The sequence below is a fragment of the Pungitius pungitius genome, chromosome 8 (assembly GCF_949316345.1).
Source record: "Pungitius pungitius chromosome 8, fPunPun2.1, whole genome shotgun sequence".
Classification (NCBI taxonomy): domain Eukaryota; kingdom Metazoa; phylum Chordata; class Actinopteri; order Perciformes; family Gasterosteidae; genus Pungitius; species Pungitius pungitius.
The window spans coordinates 3683374-3708198 of record NC_084907.1 but is presented as its reverse complement, the minus strand read 5'-3'; the positions used below and the strand labels follow the sequence as shown (position 1 = coordinate 3708198).

General features: G+C 47.3%; 1 protein-coding gene across 1 annotated transcript; it reads left to right on the top strand.

Annotated features, from left to right (window-relative positions):
* Positions 1-2468: 2468 nt before the first annotated feature.
* On the top strand, positions 2469-24206 carry LOC119230062 (sodium- and chloride-dependent taurine transporter-like). The gene is made up of 15 exons (XM_037491042.2): positions 2469-2761; positions 9722-9951; positions 10029-10163; positions 12674-12762; positions 13127-13281; positions 13623-13755; positions 14582-14716; positions 14992-15095; positions 15229-15353; positions 17693-17805; positions 18155-18292; positions 19714-19816; positions 19912-20012; positions 20148-20318; positions 20417-24206. The coding sequence occupies exons 2-15, from the start codon at positions 9723-9725 to the stop codon at positions 20573-20575; spliced, it is 1890 nt and encodes a 629-aa protein (XP_037346939.2). The 5' UTR covers positions 2469-2761; position 9722; the 3' UTR covers positions 20576-24206.
* The last annotated feature ends 619 nt before the right edge of the window (positions 24207-24825 follow it).

Below are 24825 nucleotides of genomic sequence, written 5' to 3'. Positions count from 1 at the left end.
CAAAGTGTGTCTTTTTAACATTTGAAAGATCATTGCGAACCGTACGATGGATTCTGAAAAATGTATTTATGGTAACCTTTTTAACACAATGCTTTTCATGCAATGAGTGTACAAGCTGGAATGTATTTTTTTCACAGGAGATGTTCATGTGTCGTTAAAACAACACAAAGAGGCAAAGAGAAGACTGTGGCTTACATAGCGCTGGAGTAAAGATCATTTATATTAAATCACACTTGTGGTTACTGGTGGCAACAGCGAGCGTGTTTTAATAATTCAGCAGCGAGAGTTTGAAATGACTCGAGCATCAACTACTGGGAGTAGCAGAACAACTGAGAACCAAAATGCATCCACCAAAATGGATCTCGTGCTTTTCTACTAAAACAGTGTGCACAAACGACAACATGAGGTCCAGGTCACATGGGTTCATCCCCACCCGGCCAAAAACAACTGCCCCTTCCCGCTGCCGTCCAATCACGGAGCTCGTTACAGGATGGTCCCGAATGTCCAAGATTCACCACACCTTCGTCTCAGGAACAAAAGAGACTAATGCATTTTTCATGTCACGGGGGAACAAAACAAAGCGTCCCCCCCCCCCATCTCCCCCCTGCTGCTCTGTCCTGTGAGCTACGTGGGGCCGGTGTCGACTCCAGCGACACATCACCACCCAGAGATAACGTTCCTCTAAGGCTGCAGCTCCCTGCGTATTGTTCTCTATGCTGACGATGCTGCCTTGTTGATCTGGTTTATTGGAAACAAAAGGGAAAGTTTTTTAGGTTTCATTATGACACGGATGAGTCTTGGTCTGTAATTCGGACAGTTGGCTCATTTTCTCCTTGCCACCCCCCATCCCCCCCCCCGAAAGCACATGGCACATTTAGGAGGCTACTCTCAGGCACAAAGCGACAGCAGTGGAGAGGTGACATTCACCAGCCAGATAAGAAGTGCACATAAAGAGTTTGTGGGACAGAGGTTAATGGTGAGAGCAGAGCTGACTTATTAGGAAAAGCTGCCGTTTTGGAAAGCTTTGGAATACCTGCAGGACCTTTTAGGCCTGAAGGAAAATGTGGTGAAAGTCAACAGTCTGAATTTCAGCCCCCCCGATAAAGTTTGCTTCAGGTAGATAAGAACTCATTGCATTATCGCACATTCTTTCTTCTCACTACATCTATACAGAAATCCGCACATTAGTATCATGTACAAATTCAAATATTTACCTTACTGTGATGCAAGGGGAAAAGTCAACAAAACACCAAAATATTACAGTGCATCATCTGAGGATCAATATTGTTATCATACAAATATCAGTTGAATGATTGATGGTTTTCAAGAGGCTTTGTTCCACCGGACCATTAACTTGCATTTAAACCAGAAATGTACCTGCAATAAATTGTAGCAAACAGTCACATATAATTTAAAATCACAGATGGAAATTCATGAAATATATGTTAGGAAATGCACTAAACAGTCCATTAATAAAGATAGTGGTGACCTGAAAAGAGTTTGAAATGATTCAGTGTGGTGAAATAAGCATGAATGTGTTATTACAGTACATAACAACTTTTTGAGATTACACCAAGAAAAATTAGCCTATCAGAGCAGAGGAGCCTCTCACATTCACTGCTGGTGACACTGCCAAGTGTGATAGTTCACCAGCTAGCTCGCTTCAGTGTGCTGTTGAACTGCAGAATACAAGGTGTTAGAGACTCTGGTTGTTTGTTTTTGGGGGCATGTTGGACTCCAGAAAACATCCTTTGGGCTCTCTAGAACTATAGGCAGAATAATCTGTTTGGTTCTACTGTCTATGGTGACAGTTGGAGCAAAGATGACAATGTTTAGGTTATAGTTTAACCCTACGGGAATGCCTCAGTCAGCGTTAAGCACCACTACTCTTTACTATCACCATGGACAGAAAAAGATCACCTGCAGCAGAGCACGGCAGGACGGCAGACATGCCACAAGGGGTGGACGGAATAACAGGAACATCTGGCCTGCAGCAGTATACCAAGGCGTGCATTAAGTCGTGCACTGCTGCTGGCATTCAAATGAATTGCACCAGGTGGCAGCTTGTAATTGAGTTTGCATTTAGCAGAGCCGGTTGTTAGAAAAACTACAGCCGTTCATTGTTGTGGATTCATGTCTTCGGACCCGTCCAGACTCCCACACGATTCCCTTATCTCGAGGGATAGTGGGGAGAGGGGGGGGGGGGGTAGTAGTGGTGGTGGGGGTTCCGCAACCTCCCCCTCCAACTTTGCAAATAAACCTAAAACATTTCCCTATCCACTGCGGAAGCCGGTAAAAGACGCATGAGCCCCCCGTACTCTGTGTGTCAGGGTGAAGGGGGGAGAAAAAGCGCAGCTTCCGGAGGTTCGGAGATTCGGAGGGTTGGAGGGGGGGGGGGGGGGGTTAAGAAAGATGCACCTTCGCATCAGTTTCCAAATGCACTTTCGCTCGCGTAACGACGCACTTGACAGGAGTCGGAGGCGGGCCCTGCGCCGCGTCACGCGCCTCTCCTGTTGCGCGCGAGGAGGCAGGCCGGTGTTTTTCCACTGCCGCGGATGTCTCATGTCCCCCCGTGCAGAGAGACAAAGGTCAGGAAGAGAGCTTCGCAAACAGGCTAAAATAGAAGCTACCGACGCGTCCAGCCCTTCAGTCGATTCTCGCGGACACAAGAGGAACACGGACAAGACGAAACGTGCACGGGAGCGCGCTCAGAGGACATTAAGAGGACAACGTAATACACAACGTTACAATAACGGACCAGGTAAGTGAAAGAAAATGTGAATACACGCATCCTCTGTGCACACCTCTGGGAGGGATGACGGGGCTTTTCTCAAGCTCGTTATTAAGCGCCTAGGTCATAATTATGATTTCCCTGCGTGTATTGACCTCTGTGTTGCGTTTGGATGATATTTTATTCTTCTTTTCAGAGAAGTGCTCTTTTTCTTCAGGACGTGCTCGTGCATGCGTGGGTGTAAAACGGTCCTTTCTGTTTGCGTTTATTAGCGCGGTCGGCGCGGATGGGGGGCGGAGGGGGGGGGGGGGGGTGGGGGTGTGATGTGCATTCTGGAGACCGGCTCTGGTGGATGCGTTGGTTTTAAACCGCTTTAAATGAGACGCGAGTCTCCTCTCGCGTGCCGCGAGGACTGGTTCCTACGCGCGGGCGCGCGATGCGCTCGCGCCGGCTTCTCTCCGCTCTTCTGTCGGTCGTTTCTTCCACCCTCTTGTCGGGATGTCGAGCTGTCCTATTTTTTTTGGACTTGCACTTATTAAGCGGATACATTTGGTCTCTTTCTCTCCACATCTGTGTGGATTTGAATCTACATTTCGACGAAAAAGAAATAGTTCTCGCTGTTTGTTTAAATGTTTCCTCGTTTGCGTGGGACTTTAAATTTAATTCCGTTATTGGACCGAGAGAGAGAGAGAAAAAAAGGAGATGAGGGGAAGTGAGGCGCACATCGCGCGCGCTGCTTCTCCCGACAACGAGCCTCTCTCTCTCTCTCTCTCTCTCTCTCTCTCTGTCTCTCTGTCTGTCTCTCTCCCTGGGTCTCTCTTTCTCTTCCCCTTTGTCTATCTCTCTCTGCCTCTCTCTCTCCTTCCTCCCTCGGTCTCTCTCTCTCTCTCTCTCTCTCTCTTCCCCTTTGTCTCTCTCTCTCTCTTCCCCTTTGTCTCTCTCTCTCTCTCTCTCTCTCTCTCTGTGTCCCTCTGTCTCTGGAGACGACAACATTTAAAGAGCCGTGTTTAAAGTTAGAGGCTTGTGTTCAGTGGAAATACATGCATGACCAGTGGGTTTATTCCATCCCACGCCCATCTCTCTCTCCCCCCACCCCCTCTCTCTCTCTCCCTCCCTTTGCTCTCCCCCTCCCTGCTTCCCTCGCTGTTGGGTCCCTTGTTAGGGAGCCGCGGTGCTTTGTACCTGTCTGGTTTATTGTACTAATAAGTTATAATTGCTCATGTGTCTGTTATAATGGTCTCAGTAGCTCATAACGCACATTCTAGAGCCGCTCAATATGCACGAAGCTCTGATTTTAACGTTGTGTGTTTAAACAAAGGGAGAAGAGTTTAATTCTTCCAGCCGTGCTAAAAATACATCCATCTGACTTTGGGCCCCTTTGGGGTCCGGTAACCCTGAAGCTGTCGCTCCAACAATTCCACGTCTCCCGAAGTAGCTTTTATTAGTAAAGATTGCAGAATTATGGATCATCAACAACTCGATCGCATTTTAGCGGCAACGATACGGTTACTGCAATTCCCCGCTGCTTTAATCTTAAATGTTTATTCAAATAATCACCATTTATGGAAAATGCAGTGGTATTCATTTGAGAACGGCATCTTTCTATCTCCACTTTGAACTATATACTCATGTCAGCTGTTGTTGTCAATGGTGGTCCAAAGGCGGTTCTTTTGAAAAACCGCACACAACCATTCTGAGACTTTTGTTTTGATAAGAATAGTTTGTTAAACACATCTTGTTTTGCACCCAGCTAGTTTCGCACTTTCAACACGCAGAACAAACAAACTAATCAAAATTGTTGTTGTTCTTCAGTTTCTCCAACACCCCAAATGTATTCTTGGTATTTTTGGCCAACAGCCTCGGGTGATGAACCACTTTTGGCAACAAGCTTTTAATCTGCGTGAAACGCGATCGCTCAAATCGCGGAAGGTTCTGCGGGTGCAAAGGAAGCAGAGCAGCGTTGCTCCTTGAAACGCTTTTAAAAGTTGGGACGTCACCATGTGGCTCCAACAAAGAAATAGGCCTGCATGGAAAACAAAAGCCTGAACTGGTTTGAGCCCTGCCCCTCCCCCCCCCCCCCATCCCCCGACCCCCTCCCCCCCTATCAGGCGTTAAAATCTCACCTCTGTGTACGAGGTGGTTCAAACCACAACATCGCTGCCTCCTTGGAGCTCCCCGGGGTAACTTAGTCTTTCTGGTTGCGATACCGCGACCACGTCTTAAAATGGCTTAAACAAAAGAATGGGGAGGGGGGGGGGTTGTGATAGAAGCTTTGGATCCCTTTTAACTCTGCACAAAGTCTTTGGGTTGGAATTGGACCTTTAAGAACTCGGTATACCTTCCAATGTTGGAACAGATCCAAAACCTCTTTCCCAAGTGAAGATTTTGGAACCAACGTCCATTTGCACTCAAAGGTGAACTGACTAGAACTTGTGGGACCCAAGAAGTAATACGCCCATTATGACTTTCAATTGATGATGGGACGTAAATTGCAACGGGACAACTGGTCGGCAGAAGCGTCCAGTCACGGGGTGGTGGTCAAAGGAAACCGCGTTTAGATACCAGTCCATTGGTCCCCTGAAACCTGATGTAAAGATCTACTGGTTAGTCAGCGGCTCTTTAACAACTTCAACCATCCACACCCAGCTGGCATTAGTGGTAAGATGAGGACGCCGGCCGAGTGGCTTGTGGCTGGAACCTTGTGGCTGCCTCGCACAGGCCCATCGAGTGGCGTACGGGTGCAGCCTCACGTCGCATACGCGCAGCAGACCCCGCGCTTAATCTCACCTCGCTGAGCCCTCCTGAATCGCCCGCTGTGAGCCCGGGACGACGTCGGATCCCCGACATCCAGAGACACACCGCCCACCAGAAGGGCCTCTTTGTGTCCCGGCGTCAGCACACTTTCTCCCGTCCCCGACTATGGATATGGATATTTCAGATCCCTCGTTGAGTTACTACATAAGTCAGAACATACTGTAAGCAGCCAGGTTTTTTTTTAATGGATAACATGTATAAATCAGACGATAAAAAACAACCCAGTGTAAGAACCTTCAGAGTGTAACAAGGAAGGAGTTTGGTCTGAACCGTTGATTCAAGCAAGGCCGCTTTGAACAGAGAGGTGACATTTTCTTTCTTCTGTATTGATGCAGTTCCTCTTTCTGTTATAGAACGTCATGACTCATGACTTCCTGTCTTTGGGCTCTTTGGTGATCATGTACTCATGTACTTCCTGTACATCGGATACGAAGTGCATGCGAGGTCAAAGAGATAAACGCTGGCGATAAGCTCTGGCTTAGTGCTAAACCACGCCCCCCCCCCCCCCCCCCACACCCCCCACCCCCTCGAGATGAGAGCAAGGATCTCTGACAGGGAGAAGCGTCTTTGGGGAGATTAAGACCGGAGCCCGAAGTCATGGCGTGTTCCGGTGTCATAGATTCGTAGTTTACGATGAACCGGAGTGAAGCCATTAAATCAAAGAGAATCGACTGCTAAAGTGAGATGAGGCTGCAAGCTCTCGGTCTGTCTTTAACTTTTACACTTCCTGTTCCGTCTCTCACCTCTTTTATGGCGTCCTACACTTGACATTTTACGTCCCTCATTCTGTACCCTTTTCGAATTCTTTGCTTTATTTGCATGTGACGCATCTACGTCCGCTTGCTTTTTTTGGTCCCCCCCCTCCTTTTAGTAACCCGTCTGTGAACTCCCCCCCCCCCCGCCCACTCGGTTAACTTTTAACAGCATTCTTTCACCCTCCCTTTTCACTAAATCGGTGGGGAGAATCGGGCGAAGAGATGCAAATAATGGCAGCGGGAAATTAATTAAATGACAAATAAGAGTCGGAGGAGGACAGGAGGAGAAGAGGGAGTAAGGGGAAGGGAGGCAAAGGAGTGGAGTAAAGGAGACAAGGTGCACAGAAGAGGGCAAAAGACAGGAGAGAAGGCCACTCTGCTCCAGCTGATCTTTGTGGCCGATATCTTTTGTCTTTGTTTGACGGTGACTTGTCATTCCGGGGGCTGACGTGTTGTTTCCATATCTAGTCCTCTGTTGATGATCACTTCTTTTGAACCTCCCAATCCCCAAATAGGCGCATTTGCAGCTCTAAGCTGATGAGAGGGGACATCTTCCCTGCTGGATGGAGAGCTCTTCGGGTTACTACTTGGGCCCAAGTGATTATTATTAACAGTACAGAAATATTTGGTGCAAAAGCCCACCGGCTTCCCGCGTTTGTCTCTCCAACGTGGACATCTGTGTCTCCGTCCATAGTCCAAATGTGGTCATTCAAATCAAAGATGGATGTAGTGATATCCAAATTGTGTTTGTATACATATAACCACAATAAAAATAAAAACAAGCGTACGGATTGTTGCAAAGAAGCATGGTTCATTTGGACATTTGTGGCCCATCATCGTGCCCAACCAACGGTTGTCTGTTCACATCAAATAAAGGCTCAGATCTGAGTGAGTTTCGTTTGAGAGTGAGAGAAAAGTGGGGCAGTACTAAATGGTGGTCAACCCAGTGGAAAGGTACATGGTCTTAGAATAGGCGAGTTGGTTATGTAAGTGTGTGTGTGTGTGTGTGTGGGTGTTATGGTGGCTGCGTTCTGAAGTCACTACATGAGTCTCAGCCCAGCAATCTCTCACTCACACAATGAGTCTCTGTGTTTTACAGCAGGATCTTGGCTTCTGCTTTAAGTCGTCCCACAAGTCATGGCGATTCCCACGGCCGGCCTCGCGCTCTGAAGGGCCGCAGGAGGAGGAGATTTTTAAATTTCACCGCCCTTTAGAATGTCAAACAACTCCGTCCATCGAAATTTCAAATCTGCTTATTGTCCATCTCATTAACTCTCTTCTTCTTCTCGACATTTGTTGCCCGTGTGTTGTACTTGTGGAGGTGATGTTTAAGTCATATTTTCCTTCACTTGATTGTTTTCATTGGAGATAATTTGATTAAATATTGCATTTAATCAATGTAACCAGGCCTGTAAATGTTTAATGTTGGTGTATTTTACAATTATTCTTTATGGGGAGTGCAACAAGGCTTAGTTGTGGGTCCTCTTTAAAGTCGAGTCTGCAAGGATTGAGATGTTTTTTCTCTGCTTATATTATAATTTATCTTCTGATGACATCCTGTTGGTCTTTATTAGTACATTAAAATATTCTCTTTGCTCTACCAAAATGAACCAAAACAATGGAGTTGAACTGAAAGACATATGTGACACTATGTAAACAACCAGGTTAGTGACTTTTATTTATGGTTCTCTGAAAATATACTTAAATCACAATCAATTTATTGAAGTGTTTCCATCATTCCGTTCTCGCTTCGGCTAAAGAGCATTAGAGGATTTGTTTCTCATCTCATTAATTTTACCCTGTTTTGTTATTCACATAAAATATCCACTCTGCCTCTTTAGTGGAAGCCAGATCACTTTTGGCCATTACTATCTACCGCGGCAGTTTAGCACCAACATAATGGAGTCCATTGTGTCTCAAGAAGGAAATACAAATTTAAACACACACACACACACACACACACACACAGTTTCCTCAGTTTATTACTTAACTACAGGACCAGTCAGACGCATGCAGGACGTCATGAAAGCAAATGTCTGTTCCTGTCTTGATTCATTAACTAGTTTTAAGATTACTTTTGCATACGAGATAGACGGTAGTTGAAGTCAAACTGTGTCGAGAACCTGTTCATGTCGGACATTTATTTTAGTAATCATGTAAAGCGTTGGGTTTCATCTGAAACGTCGCATTGTCCCGGGACGCAGCGCTGTGTCGTGCACAAAGTCGGGGAATGGATGAGCGAGAAGGACAAAGATCTACCAGACGGCGGCGTGGCAGGTGGAAGCAGATTAAGACATTTCCCACAAAGACAGACATCTTCTGACTACTAAGCACGCCTGTCTCTCCCGTTTGCACATCCCCCCTACTGGTTCGTCTCAGCCGAAGCTGCCATTCAAGGCTCGTACTTCCGCGACAGCGTCGAGCTCGTGTTTTTACAACAACATGGAAATCAATTCAATTTAACTACGTCCCCGAAACATCGGGGGTGGATGTAAGTCAAGGGTTCATGTCAAGTTGGAGGCCTCTGCTTGTAGGACAGCGAATGACGTTGTTTTGTTAAATTCTACCGTTAGGCCGTTATGTGACGCCGTTGGTAACGTTATATTAAACAGTTTTTTTGGCAACCCCAATCCGGGGCTTTATTTCCACTGCTGTTCAGTACCATTCAGTGATTACAAAGGTCGCGCAGACGAGATCCAATTCTCCCAGTTTTACCTTTCAAAATAAAATTCCTTATTTAACTGTTTAGCTGAGGGAAGTTACATTTTTTCTTGGCAATTTTCCTAAAAGCACACTCGATAACATCGAGCTTGCAATAGCTAAGAGCCGCAACCGCTTACCTCAGATAGATTGATTGCCTTTTGCTGTTTGTCATGTGAGTATTTTACTTTTTTACAGTTGGTCAGTTAAAGATAATCCGCCATATTTGTGAACTTCAGTAGAGGTTCTTCATTGTATCCACAGTTATCACTCCACATAAGTGTGTGGGTTGGTCATTTTATTTTAATGGCTTCACTTAACAGCTGACATGCTTCAAGGGAGCCTAAATTATCGGTGCCTGCATTCGTTTCTGTTCCAAAACCTTTGAGAATCCGCTAGATCCAAAAACTAGCAATAGAAAAGCATTAATGATCAATAATATGAATTAATTAGGGAAAAAAACAAGCTGTCGGAATGTTCTTGAAAATCATAAAAGTCATTTTTGTCCCTCATCTCGGGATTGTGTGCAGAACTTGACATCTTTTTTTGTCATTTGATTTCATTTAATTTCTTTTTTTTAATTTCTTTTATTTCAGCACATGTATGAAAGCTTTCAAACCTAGTTTTCAGGAGCCGCTGCAGCATTCCGCCGCCATCGAGGGCTTTTGGTCCGACGCTCACTGGATTTTCTGTCCTCTCCTCTGTCTCCCGTTTTCTACAGAATGGCTCAAAAAGAGAAACTCCAGTGCCTGAAGGATTTCCACAAGGACACCCTGAAGCCCTCCCCCGGTAAAAGCCCCGGCACCCGGCCCGAAGACGAGGCCGAGGGCAAACACCCGCAGCGGGAGAAGTGGGCCAGCAAGTTGGACTTTGTTCTGTCCGTGGCTGGCGGCTTTGTTGGTTTAGGGAACGTCTGGCGTTTCCCGTACCTCTGCTACAAGAACGGTGGAGGTAAGGCGCTGAGCGGCCTCTCCATTGGGTTGGCTTGGGTCCACCTGTTTACTCATCGTCTTTTCCGCCCCACACAGGTGCATTTCTCATCCCCTACTTCATTTTCCTGTTTGGCGGAGGTCTGCCCGTCTTCTTCCTGGAGGTGTCCCTGGGCCAGTTCACCTCTGAGGGTGGCATCACCTGCTGGGAGAAGCTCTGCCCCATCTTTACCGGTACGTCCACCATCAACCGACACCTCCTTTTTGCCCAACGTGTTTCTTTCAGGTTTTAGAGGTGGGAGGGGGGGTGGCGACGGATGGCGAGTCGATTTGAGCCTTAAATGACCAAGCTGAGCGGCCTGCAGAGCGCTTGTAGAGGTTTCATTCACTCGGCTGTGACCTTTACTTTCTTTTCATGGGCACACCTACCGAGCTGGTCCCATTGTGCCCAGTATCACACACGTGCATCACAGGCTTTTGGTCACAGTCGCGCCTCCCTGGCGACCGCCTACTGGGCTCACATTTTTCTACAGACCTCTGTTGTTTTTCACAGAGGAATGGCAACGTAAAGCATAAAGCTGAGTCACACCAGACTCTCCTCCAATCGCACCGCCGAGACTTTACCCTGCAACCGTTACCAGGCAACCAGGCAGCGCGCTCGTACACCGAGCACACTGAGGCCTCTATTCAGCGCTAACCTCCTCTGGCTCGCATCTACTCCCCCGGTGGAAAAACCTTCTCTGTTCGGAGAAAGCGCCCTCGGAAGGTCTGAGATGCGTTGCAGCATCTACCTTCAGCCGATCGGAGGGATTCATCTTTTGGTTGTTTTTGTGTGTCCTATTTCCTTCCTCTGCTTCCTCTCCTTCCTCTCCTTCTCTATCCCCCTCGTCAGTTCTTCTCACCTCCCCCTCGCCTCCTGTTCCATCCCCGCTGATTAATGTTAACGCTTTCATTACTGCCCGTTGGCTCTCTGACTTCAATCCTCACTTTTTGCTTTTTTAAATACTTACATTTGTCCTCAACAATCACACATAAACTTCCTCATTAATCTTTCCTCATGTTTCTGGATTTGGTTCTTTAATCATTTACTCATGTCGCCGTTCTCGCTTTCACATTCACTTTCTTCCCTTCCCAGACACATTATCCCCACCGCCGTCTCACACACACACACACACACACACACACACACGCGCGCGCACACACACACACAAACGCCCGAGACGGTGACGGTGCACAGTGTCCCAAATCACATGTTGCTACGGCAACAGTGCGGCACATCAGAGAGAAGCGAAGAGCGACAGGCAGAGAGAAAAGAAGCAGATCAGCCAGAAGAGATCCAGAGATGGATTGATGAAGACGAGGAGGAGAGCTGGAGAGAATCAGAGGTGGAGCGGACGAGAGGAGAGGCTCGGGGGGGGGTTAGAAGATGGAGTTAAATGGAGGACAGACAAAGGAGAGGAGTAAAAAGGGAGAATGTTCCATCTAAATGATGATTGCTGCCCACGTCTCGTCAGGTACTTTTTTGAGGTGTTGGAGACGTTCTCGCGTTGGTGCTCTTTGGAGAAACCAACAGGAGAAACACCAGGACGTTCTTCTGCTCGTCCCGATCCACGAGGAGAGAAGTTGCTGCCTCCCCAGTTATGGAGGAGGTTGCATCTGTTTGTCTGATCAGCAGCGTGCCATGTGATCTGAGCCGGTGTGAGTGTGAGTGTGTGTGTGAGTGTTTAAAGATGTGTGGCAGCTGCTAGTTAGCAGGACAGGATGTGATGGTGAAATAGTTCACATGTTCACAAACACTTAAATTCATAAAGATATTTCTCAAAAGACACACACTCGCAGATGGCCAATGACGTTAAAGGACATTCATTTGGATGAGTGGCCTCTGTCGGCGGTGTGTGCCGGCTGATAGTACACAACCACACAAACCAACGCACAAACAAACACTTACACTTGACTACTACACTTATAAGGACCCTCAGTGACACCAGTCATTACTTAACCTAAAACCTAAAACCTAATCCGCGTCCAAATCTGCAGCCAAATCCCCTCCCACACCTGCTCCCTGTTCCTTATCTTTGTATCCGTGTGTAGTACACACACACACACACACACACACACACACACACACACACACACACACACACACACACCCACACCCACACCCACACACACACACACACGCAGACAGACAGCCTTGATGTTTAGGAACATTTAAGAGCAGGATAACGCCGTTGAAGGTTAAAAGAACAAAAACACATGGGTGTGGACCTTGAGTAGACACAAAGCACGAGACGTACGGGCTTTTCAATCTTCTTTGTTCTGGCTCCTCGTCCACATCATTGGGGACATGAGATCAATCCCGAGGTCCTAAAGTTAAAAAAAAAAAACAACGGCGGAGATAAAAGCATCACCCCGTTTATTTCTCTAGTGTTTTTTTGAAAAGGTTACAATTTATATTGCATTTTTTTCCCCGGATAATCAAATTTCAACACATTCCGTTTTCGGATGCAGGGCGACAAAGTTGTTTCATCATTCCTCCACACGGGGACCACAGTTGACATCATTATGGGCCTCAGTCACTGTGACCCCACCGGGACGTCCCGCCACCGCCTCCATCACAAACCGCTGGTCAAACCTCCTAGAACGTGGTTTTTAGCCGTATCTCAAGAATTCCGCGTTAACCGTGAAAGCGACGTCCTGTTTTACGGTCACTCTGACCTCTCGGACCTCTCTGCCCTCTCCAGGTATTGGTTACGCCTCCATCGTGATTGTGTCCCTGCTGAATATCTACTACATCGTCATCCTGGCTTGGGGCCTCTACTACCTGTTCCAGGTAGGTTTGGGTTTCTCTCCCTTGGATCTTAAATAAGACATGACTTTTCAGTGTGACTCCTGATACGTGACCCTCTACGTACGGGCTCGCTGAACTGGCCTCACCGAGAGGATGAGAGTAATAAAAGGTTAATGAACGGTAGGTCATAATCCTTATGGCCAAAGTGGGTTCATATAAAAGCTACTTTGAAAGATGCTGGCAGAGGATGCATCATTGATCGGAGGAGTGGTAACTGACCATCTTCTGATCCTTCTGAAGAATGTAGCCTTTGCATTTGAGCACTCGGGTTATTCCTGTTCATTTTAACGTCCCAAAGGCGAGTTGCCCTCCGACCTGACCCCCCTTTTTGTTTCGGGCCTCTCAGTGTTTCCAGCCAGAGCTTCCGTGGGCAAAGTGCAACCAGCCCTGGAACACCGAGCGCTGCATCGAGGACACCTACCGCAAGAACAAATCCCTGTGGCTGGCCGCCAACGCCTCCGGCCTCTCCAACTTCACCTCCCCCGTCACCGAGTTCTGGGAGTGAGTAACCGGACAGAACGGAAAAGCGCTTTGGTGTTGTGTTTTTAGCTTTGAAGAACCTTCGGAGGGTTGAAAAAAAGGGTTAGGGTTAGGGTTAGGGGGGGGGTTCACATTTCTTTAAAACCAACCCGACTTGGATGGTGCGAAGGTGGGATGTAGCCATGGAAACCTTTGCTAAACATCATTTAAGGTCCCGGTTGGTAAATGTTCTGCTAGTTATACAGTAACCAATTCATTGAAGAGTTTTGATTCGGAGGCTTTGATTGGCTTTGATCTGATTGGCCCGGCAGACAGTGGTTGCCACGTTAGGACTGGCTGAGCTTTTCCTTCTCTCGCCGCAGACACAACGTTCTGGGCATCACCAGCGGCATTGAGGACATCGGCCCCGTGAAATGGGACCTGGCTCTGTGTTTGCTGCTCGTCTGGGTCATCTGCTTCTTCTGCATCTGGAAGGGAGTCAAGACCACCGGCAAGGTGAATCAAGGCTCCTCTCGTCCCGCACTTGTTCCTCTAGGGCTTGCTGAACTGTGGTCATCGCTGCTCATGTGACTTTGTTTCATTTCTTCGTCCTACGAAGAGAACAATGGGGGCTGTGTTTCACGCTGAGCTCGGGGGGAGGTTTTTGAGCTGAGGCATTCGAGGACAGGATTGAGTTTTAGTCAACGTTTCGGTAGCAATTGTTCTCAGTAGGACGGATAGGAAAACATCTGGTGTCACTTTGCCTGTTGTAGTCCCTCCGTTACTCGGCAGCATTTGCTGAAATAAAGGGATCCGTGGACTCTTGAATGTACGCCAGTAAACACATCTGTTCCTTAATGATTCCCTTTACATCCTGTCGCGTCAATCAAAGGTGACAGTTTGCATATGTCTCCTTCCAACGGCCCGATGACAATCTCTGATTCGCACAGTAATGCATAAAGGGAATATTTCAGACCCTTTTTAAATTGCTGCTACCACAACAACAACAAGCTCGATCCATCCCAGACGGCCCGTTTCAGAGCCTTTAACTCTATTTATTGATTGGTCTGCAGGATTTATGCTCTCTGGTTGCTCCCAAGTTGTTACTGCTGTAATAAAGCCACTGCTGCGAGGCCGCCTGTGGTCACGGACACCGACACACTGCTATTGATTTATGGGACGGCTCGCGGGCCGCGCGGTGACTTTTCGGGAGACGAGCCGCCTCTCGTGTTATTGGCTGTTAAAACCCGAGGAGCAGATCGGCCCGAGATGGTCCGCTAACGTCCCCCCCCCCCCCCCCCCCCCCCCCGATGTGTGACCTCGCCTTCCTCTCCTCCCACAGGTGGTCTACATCACAGCCACCTTCCCCTTCGTCATGCTCATCGTGCTGTTGATCCGCGGCGTCACGCTGCCCGGCGCTTCTGCGGGCATCAAGTTCTACCTGTACCCGGACCTGGATCGTCTGAAGGACCCAGAGGTGGGTGCCCCGGTGCTGCCTGAGCAATCAATGCGGAAGCTCTCCGTCCAACGAGCATGTGTTGTCTGATTTGTTTGGATCAATCTTATTAGAACTACTAGAATTTAAAACGGTGTGGCCCCTTCTTGTACTTTACTGGGGCGCAGCCAACTCCAGACCCGAGTTCGCTCGCTGAAACTAAGAAGCCTGCCCGGTAGTCCGCTCTCCTTGACCCCCCCTCAGCAGCAGGCCTCAGCCTTTCTGTCCCCACCCCCCCCTTTCTCTCTACTCCGCAGGTGTGGATCGACGCCGGCACCCAGATCTTCTTCTCCTACGCCATCTGCTTGGGCGCCATGACGTCCCTGGGGAGCTACAACAAGTACAAATACAACTGCTACAGGTGAGGCATTAGTTTCCAGTGAGGGGCTTAGCGGTAGGGGGGAGAGGGGTGGTGGGAGGGGGGGGGGGGGGGGGGGGAAGGGATCCTTGTGTGTTCATTAACAAATCCTCCTCATGACATATGTGTGACATAGGGACTGTTTGCTGCTGGGAGCCCTCAACAGTGGTACCAGTTTTGTGTCTGGCTTCGCAATATTTTCCGTCCTGGGCTTCATGGCACAAGAGCAAGGGGTGGACATTGCTGATGTGGCAGAGTCAGGTACGAGGGTTCTGTAAAGGCGGCAGTGATGGTGGGCGCTGCTTCCTGGTTAACAAATAAAACAACAGTTATGACAAAAGAAAAACAGCAACGAATCCCAAACGAATTGAACCTGGTATTTAAATGGATTCCCTTGATTAATCACAAATGACGGCATCGGAATATGGAAGTTTCCGCAATCAAACACTACTTGACGAAAGCAGAATGTGAAACAAATGTGAACATCTGATCAGTTTGTTAGCGCATCATTCGAGGCAAAGCAAGTCGGATGAGTCAGGGCTATGGGAAAAGTCATTTGTGCTTATGAGAGCAAGTATTTGAGGAACGTTAGAAGATGAACATACACTTAGAACATAGCTATGATAGGATATGGTGCATGCTGTGACCGTGTGCCAGCTTAACCCCTATGCTTCATAACGGGGAATTGGTCCATCATTTTGGCAGTGTTTGGGCATATGGCACACATCTTGGCAAGGGTGTGAGTTTTTATTTTTTTTATTTTGGAAGTTCAACCTCTAAATAAACTGTAATTTCTGAAATACGGACACTCAGACCCTTAGGGACACAAATCTCCGCATTGACACCTAATCAGTAATAATGTTGTATACCATTAGTTATAAGTATGCAATCATTTATACTATTAAATCACAAATCTAGCATACATGCTGTTCTCCTGGTGTCCACTAGGGGCGTGGCTGCTTTACTACGAAGCGTTGACTGACATCTCCATTGCTGTGGATCGGATCCAGTGTGTGCAGCTTCGTCTTTTTGTACTTTATGAACAACAAAAATCCATGAACACAAACTACCGTTTAACAGTAAAAACATTCATAAATACGTGAGGGGCTTTTTAAAAATGCCCCTATAAGTTCCCGATATAATATCTGTGGAGCTAAACAAATATCCCTGACAATGTGTATTCTTTTAATAAATACTTTATGCACCCTTTTCCTGAGGAGACACAACTAGTGTTTTGGAAGCTGGAAGTCAAGCCTCGTTGTGTGGTATAATCACAGAGAGATTTCATTAATGCTTGTTTTTCACATCATAGGAAGGTGGTAATTCTAACAGAGACCCGAGGGCTGATGTTTGGAAAGTTTTAAGCCTCCTTTTTCTGGATCGTCCATGTTTCTGTAACATTGAGCTGACGTATTAAGAGAGAAATGCTCACGTTAGACCTTCATCTTTTAGGAAAAAAGGTAAAAAATTAGAAACCCCAAGCACCGTCCCTGCTGCCGGCCCAGTCGATACGAATATTGGACAATTCTGTAGTCTCCAAATTCACTCCAGCGCCCCGATCATTAGCAGAATTATCCAATATCAACGTGTGGTGTTTGGCGAGTGGGTTGAGGCTTCGCATCGGCTGCCAAAAAGTAGACGTGTGCCCGAGACACGCTCAGAGGCGGTCTGTCGTAACTGCGGCCGTGAGAAGCTAGGGTTCCACGAGCAGAACTTTGAGGTTCTGCACAGTAGTCGGTCTGCTCGGTGTGGATTCGGCGATTGGATTTCCCCTGCTCTCAGAGAGCGAAAGGCTTGTACTGTTGTTTGGAGTCAACGCGGTGTTTGGTTGGATGCCTTGTCATATTGTTCAACAAAAACTGAACATACTTCCGTATCTTGCTATCAGCTGCATTGCTGTGTTGCTGTTACGGCTGCTTCCCTGTTTCTTGACTTCTGTTTTACAGTTCCCAACGTGCAGTAGCATCAACGTCAAATTAAACCTCCTAATAAAAACAATTAAAAAGCCATTGCTTTTTATTTGACATACAAGTTTGCATCTGCTGCTGTTTTGCTACGGCCATTTTGCATTCCTCGTAGAGAGGGTCACGCTTCATTCAGTCAGGGATGCAGAATGGCTCGAGTGACGTAGGTGTCGATACTTAAAAACCCACTCACTCAGACACCCGGAAGGGAGAACCAAGCACACAGAGGTTAGACGACCTCCGGGCCTCACTGACTCGTCTCCACGCAGATGCAGAATAATTTACACCACACATTGTTCCCTCCTCCTGTCTGATGATATTCTGACTTGTCCTTGTTATACGTCATTGCAGATGCTATGACATGGTGCATGTAGTTAGTGATGCGGCAACGTATGCACAGTGCGACAGGTAAGTAGGAATGTGTTAAAGCATTAGCTCCACACAATAAGACAGAGACCATTTTCAGCGCCGTAGCTTTGAGGTTTGATCCTGCATTCACATCTGGTTTTGCATCTCCATTGTTTGGGGCCTTTTCTTCCCACAGGGAGGCAGATCAGATCAGCTCATGGGGATACTAACGTTGCCCCCCCCCCCCCCCCTCCTCTCTCTCTCTGCCCTCTGCCCTCCCCTCTGCAGGCCCCGGCCTGGCGTTCATCGCCTACCCCAAGGCTGTGTCCATGATGCCTTTCCCTACCGTCTGGGCAGTCCTCTTCTTCGTCATGCTGCTGCTGCTCGGCCTCGACAGTCAGGTCAGCAGAGACGCCTTTGCGGCCGTGAAAAGGAAGCGGCGATAGCACTCGAAAGGAGAAGTTGCCCGGGTTCCCTTGAGCAACAAGAAGTAGAAGCCTGGGCTCTTTTAAAAAAAAAAAAACTTTTTCTTTTTTTAGTAAACATTATCAACAGAAAAATAAAGAATAGAAAATGATAAAATAATGACGTCCAAAGTGCAGGAACGTGATCCTCACCTGTCATAACCTCCCAGAAAACATTCATTTAAACTCAGACATGAGAGCAGTGAGATCTGTGATGCAGACCAAAAGATGGAGCGCACAATGTTTGTATCAACGCCAGTTTTTTGGTTTATTTTTGTCCTGTCAGTTCGTGGAGGTGGAAGGGCAGATCACATCACTGGTGGATCTGTATCCGTCCTTCCTAAGGAAGGGTTACCGCAGAGAGATCTTCATCGCTATCATCTGCAGCATCAGCTACCTGCTTGGACTCACCATGGTTACCAAGGTAACGGCACTATTACACAACAACAACAAAAACACAATCAGTTTCAGTAATGCGCCCCTTTAGGCCCGCCCCTCCGACGCAGACCGGGCCAATCATAGCGCAGCATCGGCCCGACAAGGTCATGACAACACAATATGTGTGAAGCCTTATTAGAGATACTTGAGTTTGGAAGCTTGTCATCCTGGGTAAATCATTTAACATTATCGTCATTATCGATGACCCTATATTACGTTTCGGCTTATCCCAGAAAGTAGATCATACTGTATTGTGCGTGCAGGGCAGTTAATGACCCCGTGACCTTGTGGCATCCCGGGGGAACGTTCTAAACTCAAAAATAGATAAACACTCAAGAAACGACGCTACTTTTTATGGTCCGATCGTTTATCACAGCGCACTGTGGTAATAAAATGTCTATTTATGAGAAAATCACACAGCCACTTTGTTCTCCCAGCTATTAGTGTGTGTCCCTGGGGAGATGACAGGGGGCTATTTATACTGTCAAGTCATGAGAACACCCCCCCCCCCCCCCTCCTCCATATTAATAGATACACTAGACCTGTCCTCCCAATTCTTCCTCTCTGTCCCTTTTCTATTTCTGTCTCTCGTCACTTCTTTCTTCTCTCTCTGTCCTCCCGTCTTTTTTCCACCAAAACTATTTTCCTCCGTTTTGCTTCTTCCTCCCTGCATCGCTCTCCTCTACGCCACGCCAGGAGAAACACATGCAAAGCTTAGTTGGACATTGAGACATGAAAGCACCGCTGGGTCTTTCTTTGACGGCGGACAGAGACCACGACGCAGCGTGATTGGTCAAACTAGTCGGTCGACGTCTCGTCCCGCTACAAGCGGCTCTTTCCAACGCAGATTGGCGTCTTTTATTGGCATATTGAACGTGTAAACGAAGACCAGGCTTGACGGGAACTGCTTGGTCACATGATGCAAGATGCATCATTTCCTGTGGAGCTGAAAAACCCCAAATGAGACCTTTAAATAAGTCTGGATGTAGAGAAATGTTTGTTTCCACTTCCTCCCCCATCTGCCTCCAACATGACCCCCCCCCCCCCTTCATCCCTCTTGTCGTCCTCCACCCTCTTCCTCTCCAACCTGGTCTCACGCATCATCCACCCTTCTCACTGCCCTTCTGTGTTTGGCCCCGCTTCCCGCAGTGGCCGTTCCCATGACAACATCTTTTTTTTTTTGGGCATGCGGCGGCCTGGTTCAAGTTTAAGATTCCCATGATTGTTGCAACGGCTTTCACACTGGACACACACACACACGCACACACACACGTGACTGTGTGAACTACACGCATCGATTCACAAGCCCTGGAACTTCTAAACACCGAAAGCCCCTTTTTGTCTCCATCTGAAGTACGGATTGGCCTGTGTTGACCCCCCACACTCTGTTCTTCTGCCTCTCCGCAGGGTGGCATGTATGTTTTCCAGCTGTTTGACTACTATGCAGCTAGCGGCGTGTGCCTTCTGTGGGTGGCGTTCTTTGAGTGCGTAGCCGTGGCCTGGGTTTATGGTGAGTTCCGTCCTCCCGAGCGAGTCGCGTTTCACCGGCTTGTGACTCCCAAGTGACGCATTTATCTCCGTCGCCCACCCCCCCCCCCCCTGCAGGCGTCGATAACTACTACGATGCGCTGGAGGACATGCTTGGCTACAGACCAAATGCTTGGATGAAATGGAGCTGGACGATCATCACTCCTGTACTGTGCATGGTAAGAGACGCCCCCCCCCCTCGTTTGGTCGTGAACTGAGTGAATATGCCGTGGTCGTAACACACACACGTTGCGCAGTGCATTTACCTGCTATGCAGATGTGATGAAAGCGGTCTCCTTCGTCTTCCTCCCCAGGGCTGCTTCATCTTCTCCTTGGTCAAATACAAGCCGCTGACGTACAACAAGATCTACGAGTATCCGGACTGGGCCATCGGGATCGGCTGGACTCTGGCCTTGACCTCCATGATCTGCATCCCCATGGTGGTGGTCATCAAGATCATCCGCTCCGACGGGCCGCTCATCGAGGTGGGCGGAGTCTCGATGTTGGCCTTGTTTCCTTTGCTCCTTTGACCTGCCGTGACCTCACTCTCCCCCCCTCCCCCCCTCTCTCCCTCACCCTGCAGAGGATCAAGGCGGTGGCAGCCCCGGTCCGCGGGGGGGCCAGCTCCCGTCCCGCCGACCACCGTGGCCTCAAGGAGCTGTCCTACCCTCTGGACCCCAACGGGAACAAGGGCCTCCTGATGAAGGCCCCCACCCACACCATCGTAGAGACCATGATGTAAAGGAACGAGGCGGGGGGGCTCTCCATGAGAGCGCTCTCCTCTCCGACTCCTCTCAGCGCTCCTGAAGCTGCTTTCTGTCTGTCTGTCTGTCTGTCTGTCTGTCTGGTGGACTGATGAGGGTCCACAGGAGGAGAAAGAAAAAAAAAGAAACACACACAGTTTCAAATCCGGTTGGATCACATTTCAAATCTATTTCTGAATTGCGCACAGTTGCTGGTCCTTTTATTTTTCACGAATTGTATTGTTTGTAAAACGTGGCCGCTGCGTGGAACGAGTTGACGCCTCTGGTCGAGCCAGACGTGGTTGGTCCAGTGGTCACTGGGTCCGAGTCTTGGAATGAAACAGAACGGTCCAGCCACAAAATTACTAAAAAAAAAACTAAAGAGAAATCCCACTCTGATCGCGGGGGGTCTATTTCTTTTTGGGCTTGTTCTTGGAAGAGCAGAGCAGTGACGTGATGTCCTGTATTCAATGAACGTGCTTTTCTGAGGGTCACCCTGTTCCACTGCAGGCACAGCGTCACTAATTCTACTGATTGCATCACCTCACCCACAGCAGGCACATTTTCGATGATATTCCAGCTGCACAGGCAAGACATTTTCCGTGAGAAATGTGACCAAACCTTCCAAATTTTCACATTTTTCTCATTCCCTAATCCACTAAATTCCCCGGTGCGGCTCCACAGAGGGAATCAGTAAAAGGTGGCGGCAGGTGACCCTCATCAAGCCAGGACCCTGTTTTGGTTTCTTTTAAATGCACCTTAAGACGAGAGAGAGAGAGAGACAGGCATCTGAAAGGATTTGAGCTGTGCGCTTGGACCCTTGAGTGTGTTGTGCGTGGCGTTGTTGTACAGTAGTAGCTACCAGTCTATATCTATATCTATCTCTACCTTTCTCCGTCCTGGTTCCCAGTCGCTGGCTGCACCAGGCGCGCTCGGCTTACCATTTTGGATTGGATCTGTTTCCTTTTCCACAGAGGAAGTTACATTATTATTAGTTTTCCTCTGTCGGTGTTTAGATTGATTTTTATTTTTATTAAGACTATAATATTATTGTTATTCACTATTGATGATAATTGCTGTAGTTTTTACGTAGAAGGAGCACTTGTGAAAATACTAAGCTGTTATACAAATCATACATTTAATAATGATAATCCGTTCATTTTCCTGCCAAAAAAATCTGTCTTCAGTTTTCAGGCAAAAAAAAACAAAAAAACGAGGCATCTGCTCTGATTCCCCAAATAGTTTCTCTCGTGGGGGGCCTGGGTCAAACCTTCGTCCAGCTCCGCCCCCACGTCGCAACGGTGTCATTGATCCGCCTCCTCTGTAAATATCTTCCGTTTTTGGGTCAAAAAAAAAAAACATTTCACCAAGTGCGGAGCGAAGAGAACGCCACTCGAACCGGCCTAAATAAGCGAAACACGCCGCAGCATCCAAATAAATACCCCCCCCCCGAAAAACTCTAAATGTTGCGTTAAGTCCAGAATCCAATTAAAGCCGAACCAAAGACACGAGGAGAAGATGAATATGTTAGTGAATGACTGAATGAGATGTGATGACGGCTGCTACCACGGGCCGTCTCCCCCCCCGAGGGACGTCTCATGGGGGTCCAATCGACCACATGTGAATATATATATATATACTGTATATTTATATATATATACACACACACACACACACACACACAATATGTATCACAGCTGCACTGCCAAGTGATCCACAATCCGAGGCAGAACAATCCAGAGGGGGGGGGGGGGGTCGAAGTGAGATGTTGTCGCACCTTATTACTTGGACTTCATGTGCAACGATGAGGCCAAAAGAGAAGCACTGCCATCTTTTTAATTCAGGGTCCTCAAAGAAAAGAAAAAGAAGAAAAAAAACAACAACAACAATCCGAACCGTCAACAACCCTCCTGTTTCCTGAGAAGCACAAACGCAGGCGTATTAAAAATAGATCAAAGCGTTGTTAAATATTCCTTCCCGTCAGTTATGGTGAAACCAGGGCCTCCGTTTCGTGTGTCATCGGCGCTTTCGGTCGTGTCTTTCTGTCTCCGCGTGTTTTAGAGTAAAGTCGTTCGTATCATCCAAAGGGATTTGAGATCCACAGCAGACATCTATTTTCATACAGTAGCTAACTTTTCCTACATGAGTGGTCTTTGTACAGCCGAGCCCCCGCTTTGACACGAAGCTCCGTGTTCCACTTATCACCCATTGGTTTATTCTGCCTCTGTGCGTGTCCTCCCAGTATGTACCAGTTACACTCCCTGCAGTTGAGCGAGCCCATTTCTTTCTCAGAGAGAACCAATTTGCAAGAGAATCGAGGCATTAAGCGATGCTGAGCGAGTTTTTACCGCCGAATGTTGAAATGTGAAAGTCACCCGCGGGTGATTGTAAAAGTTTCTGAGAATCTATTTTTTAGAGTGTAAACAAAGAAATTACTTTCTTTCATTTTTTTTTTATTTTTGTTGATCTTGTTCTAATGAATTCTGTTTTCTTGTTTTTTGTTTTCATTTTTGATCGTGTGTCTGTCACATTTGCCTTTTTGTATTCCAAATATAGTGTATCTGAACCTCTGTGACCGGAGTACAAGTACAACTATCAATCAAAAAACTACAAAAAAAAACTCAGATTTGTTATGTGCAATACTTGTAGAATATTTTTATCTTGCTGTTTTTCCGAGGAGGTGGAAACGACAAAAAAACAAAGAAATCGACAGCATTAGGAAATCTCGATGAAAAAAATCATTTGAAAAACTTTTCGGCGCCGAAAATCAATTCAAACAAAAACAAATGCAAAAACCGAACCGAACCGGACCGAACCAGCCGAGACCGCGCGCTGAGGGACGCGCTCCGGCGTCTCGTGGCGTCCAATTGGATCGTAGCGAAACTTATCTCTTTGTTTTTGTTTGTGACAGACAGTTTGTGAGGGGAAAGAAACACAGTAACACTGCCACTAAGCCCCGCCTCCTTCCACCTGCCATGTTTATCTCTGAAAACAACAGGCAGCGCACCCAAAAAAGCACGACGCACCCAAAGTACCCCCAGCACCCTGAGAGGGGGGGGGGGGGGGGTAGCTCCTGATGGGACAAACCCTTCGAGTCCTCTCGGCTGATTTTGGGAAGCAGTAAAACCAACAAACACAACAACAGGTTAAATTATCTTCAATGTGGGCTCTTTTCTTTTTTCAAGTTGTACATTGTGCATCTTCAGACATGTGTCCCCCCCCCCCAGCCTTAGTGCTTTATCAAAGAAACCGAAGAACCAAACTACATGCGAATAAACATATTTACATTTCCAGCTTCTGGCCGTACAATCCCGTCTCACCGCTAAGTCCTCTGGGAAGTGCTCGCTCTGAACATCGTTTCCCGTGGCAACCGTCTTTCCCGCGCCGCTCTGTGTGCCAGCCCTTCCTCCTTCAAGGAATGTACATGAGAAATGTTTCTAATTCTTCCCGGAGAAAAGAAAAACATTTTGAAAAGAATTTGAAAGGTTTGATTTTTTTTTATTTTTATGGCCAACTGTAAGCTAGGTAAAGAAAACAAAAATGAAAAAAAAAAGTATGTGTTTGAACAGGTTTTACAATGGTGTAAAGCTTTTTTTATTTCTTAATAAAAAATGTGTCTTCTGAAAATTACAGTTTGTTTTTGTGTCTGAATGGCAGCAGAGATGTAACTCACACACACACACACACACACACACAAAGATCCTTCCATTCAAGTCCAATTTCCAAACTTCTCTCAACTGCTCAATGAAAATTAATCCTATAAAGCCGCTGTTTACAAGAAGTTCGGTACCCGGCTACCACAGAGGGGCTGCGTTCCAACACGCTCCCTATGTGTAAGTAGTGCTTTGTGGCCGAGGGCAATTATTCACTTATTATGACTCTTCTTTTCCAGAAGGACGTCCATCTTGTGAGAATAAGGAGAAAGATGTTTGCCTGTGAGGTTTTATTTTGAAGAGACGCCATATTTTCTTCCGCGTACATTTTTATTCAGAATATTTCACACAGACACTTTAAACATATCTTATTGCAATGCAAAACACCAGTTTTAGGCGTTTGATTGGTTTGGAATGAAAAGAGCCATTGAGACGCTCTGCTCCCATTGGCTGATTCCCATTGGCTGTTTCCGAGCAGGATAAAGTGTCATTTTGTACAGCTGTACATTCTTCATGTCAGTGTGCGTGTGATTTACGGTGAATCACCTGATTGAAGACCTTCGAGGCCTCCTTTCTCCTCTTCATCAGAGCCTTTT

What these genes read in the sequence shown, in the direction of transcription:
- LOC119230062 (XM_037491042.2), top strand. Translation starts at nt 9,723, where the DNA reads ATGGCTCAAAAAGAGAAACTCCAGTGCCTGAAGGATTTCCACAAGGAC. An exon ending in GCCTCTACTACCTGTTCCAG is followed by an intron (nt 12,763 to 13,126) that starts GTAGGTTTGGGT and finishes CGGGCCTCTCAG; the next exon opens with TGTTTCCAGCCAGAGCTTCC. An exon ending in ATCGTCTGAAGGACCCAGAG is followed by an intron (nt 14,717 to 14,991) that starts GTGGGTGCCCCG and finishes TCTACTCCGCAG; the next exon opens with GTGTGGATCGACGCCGGCAC.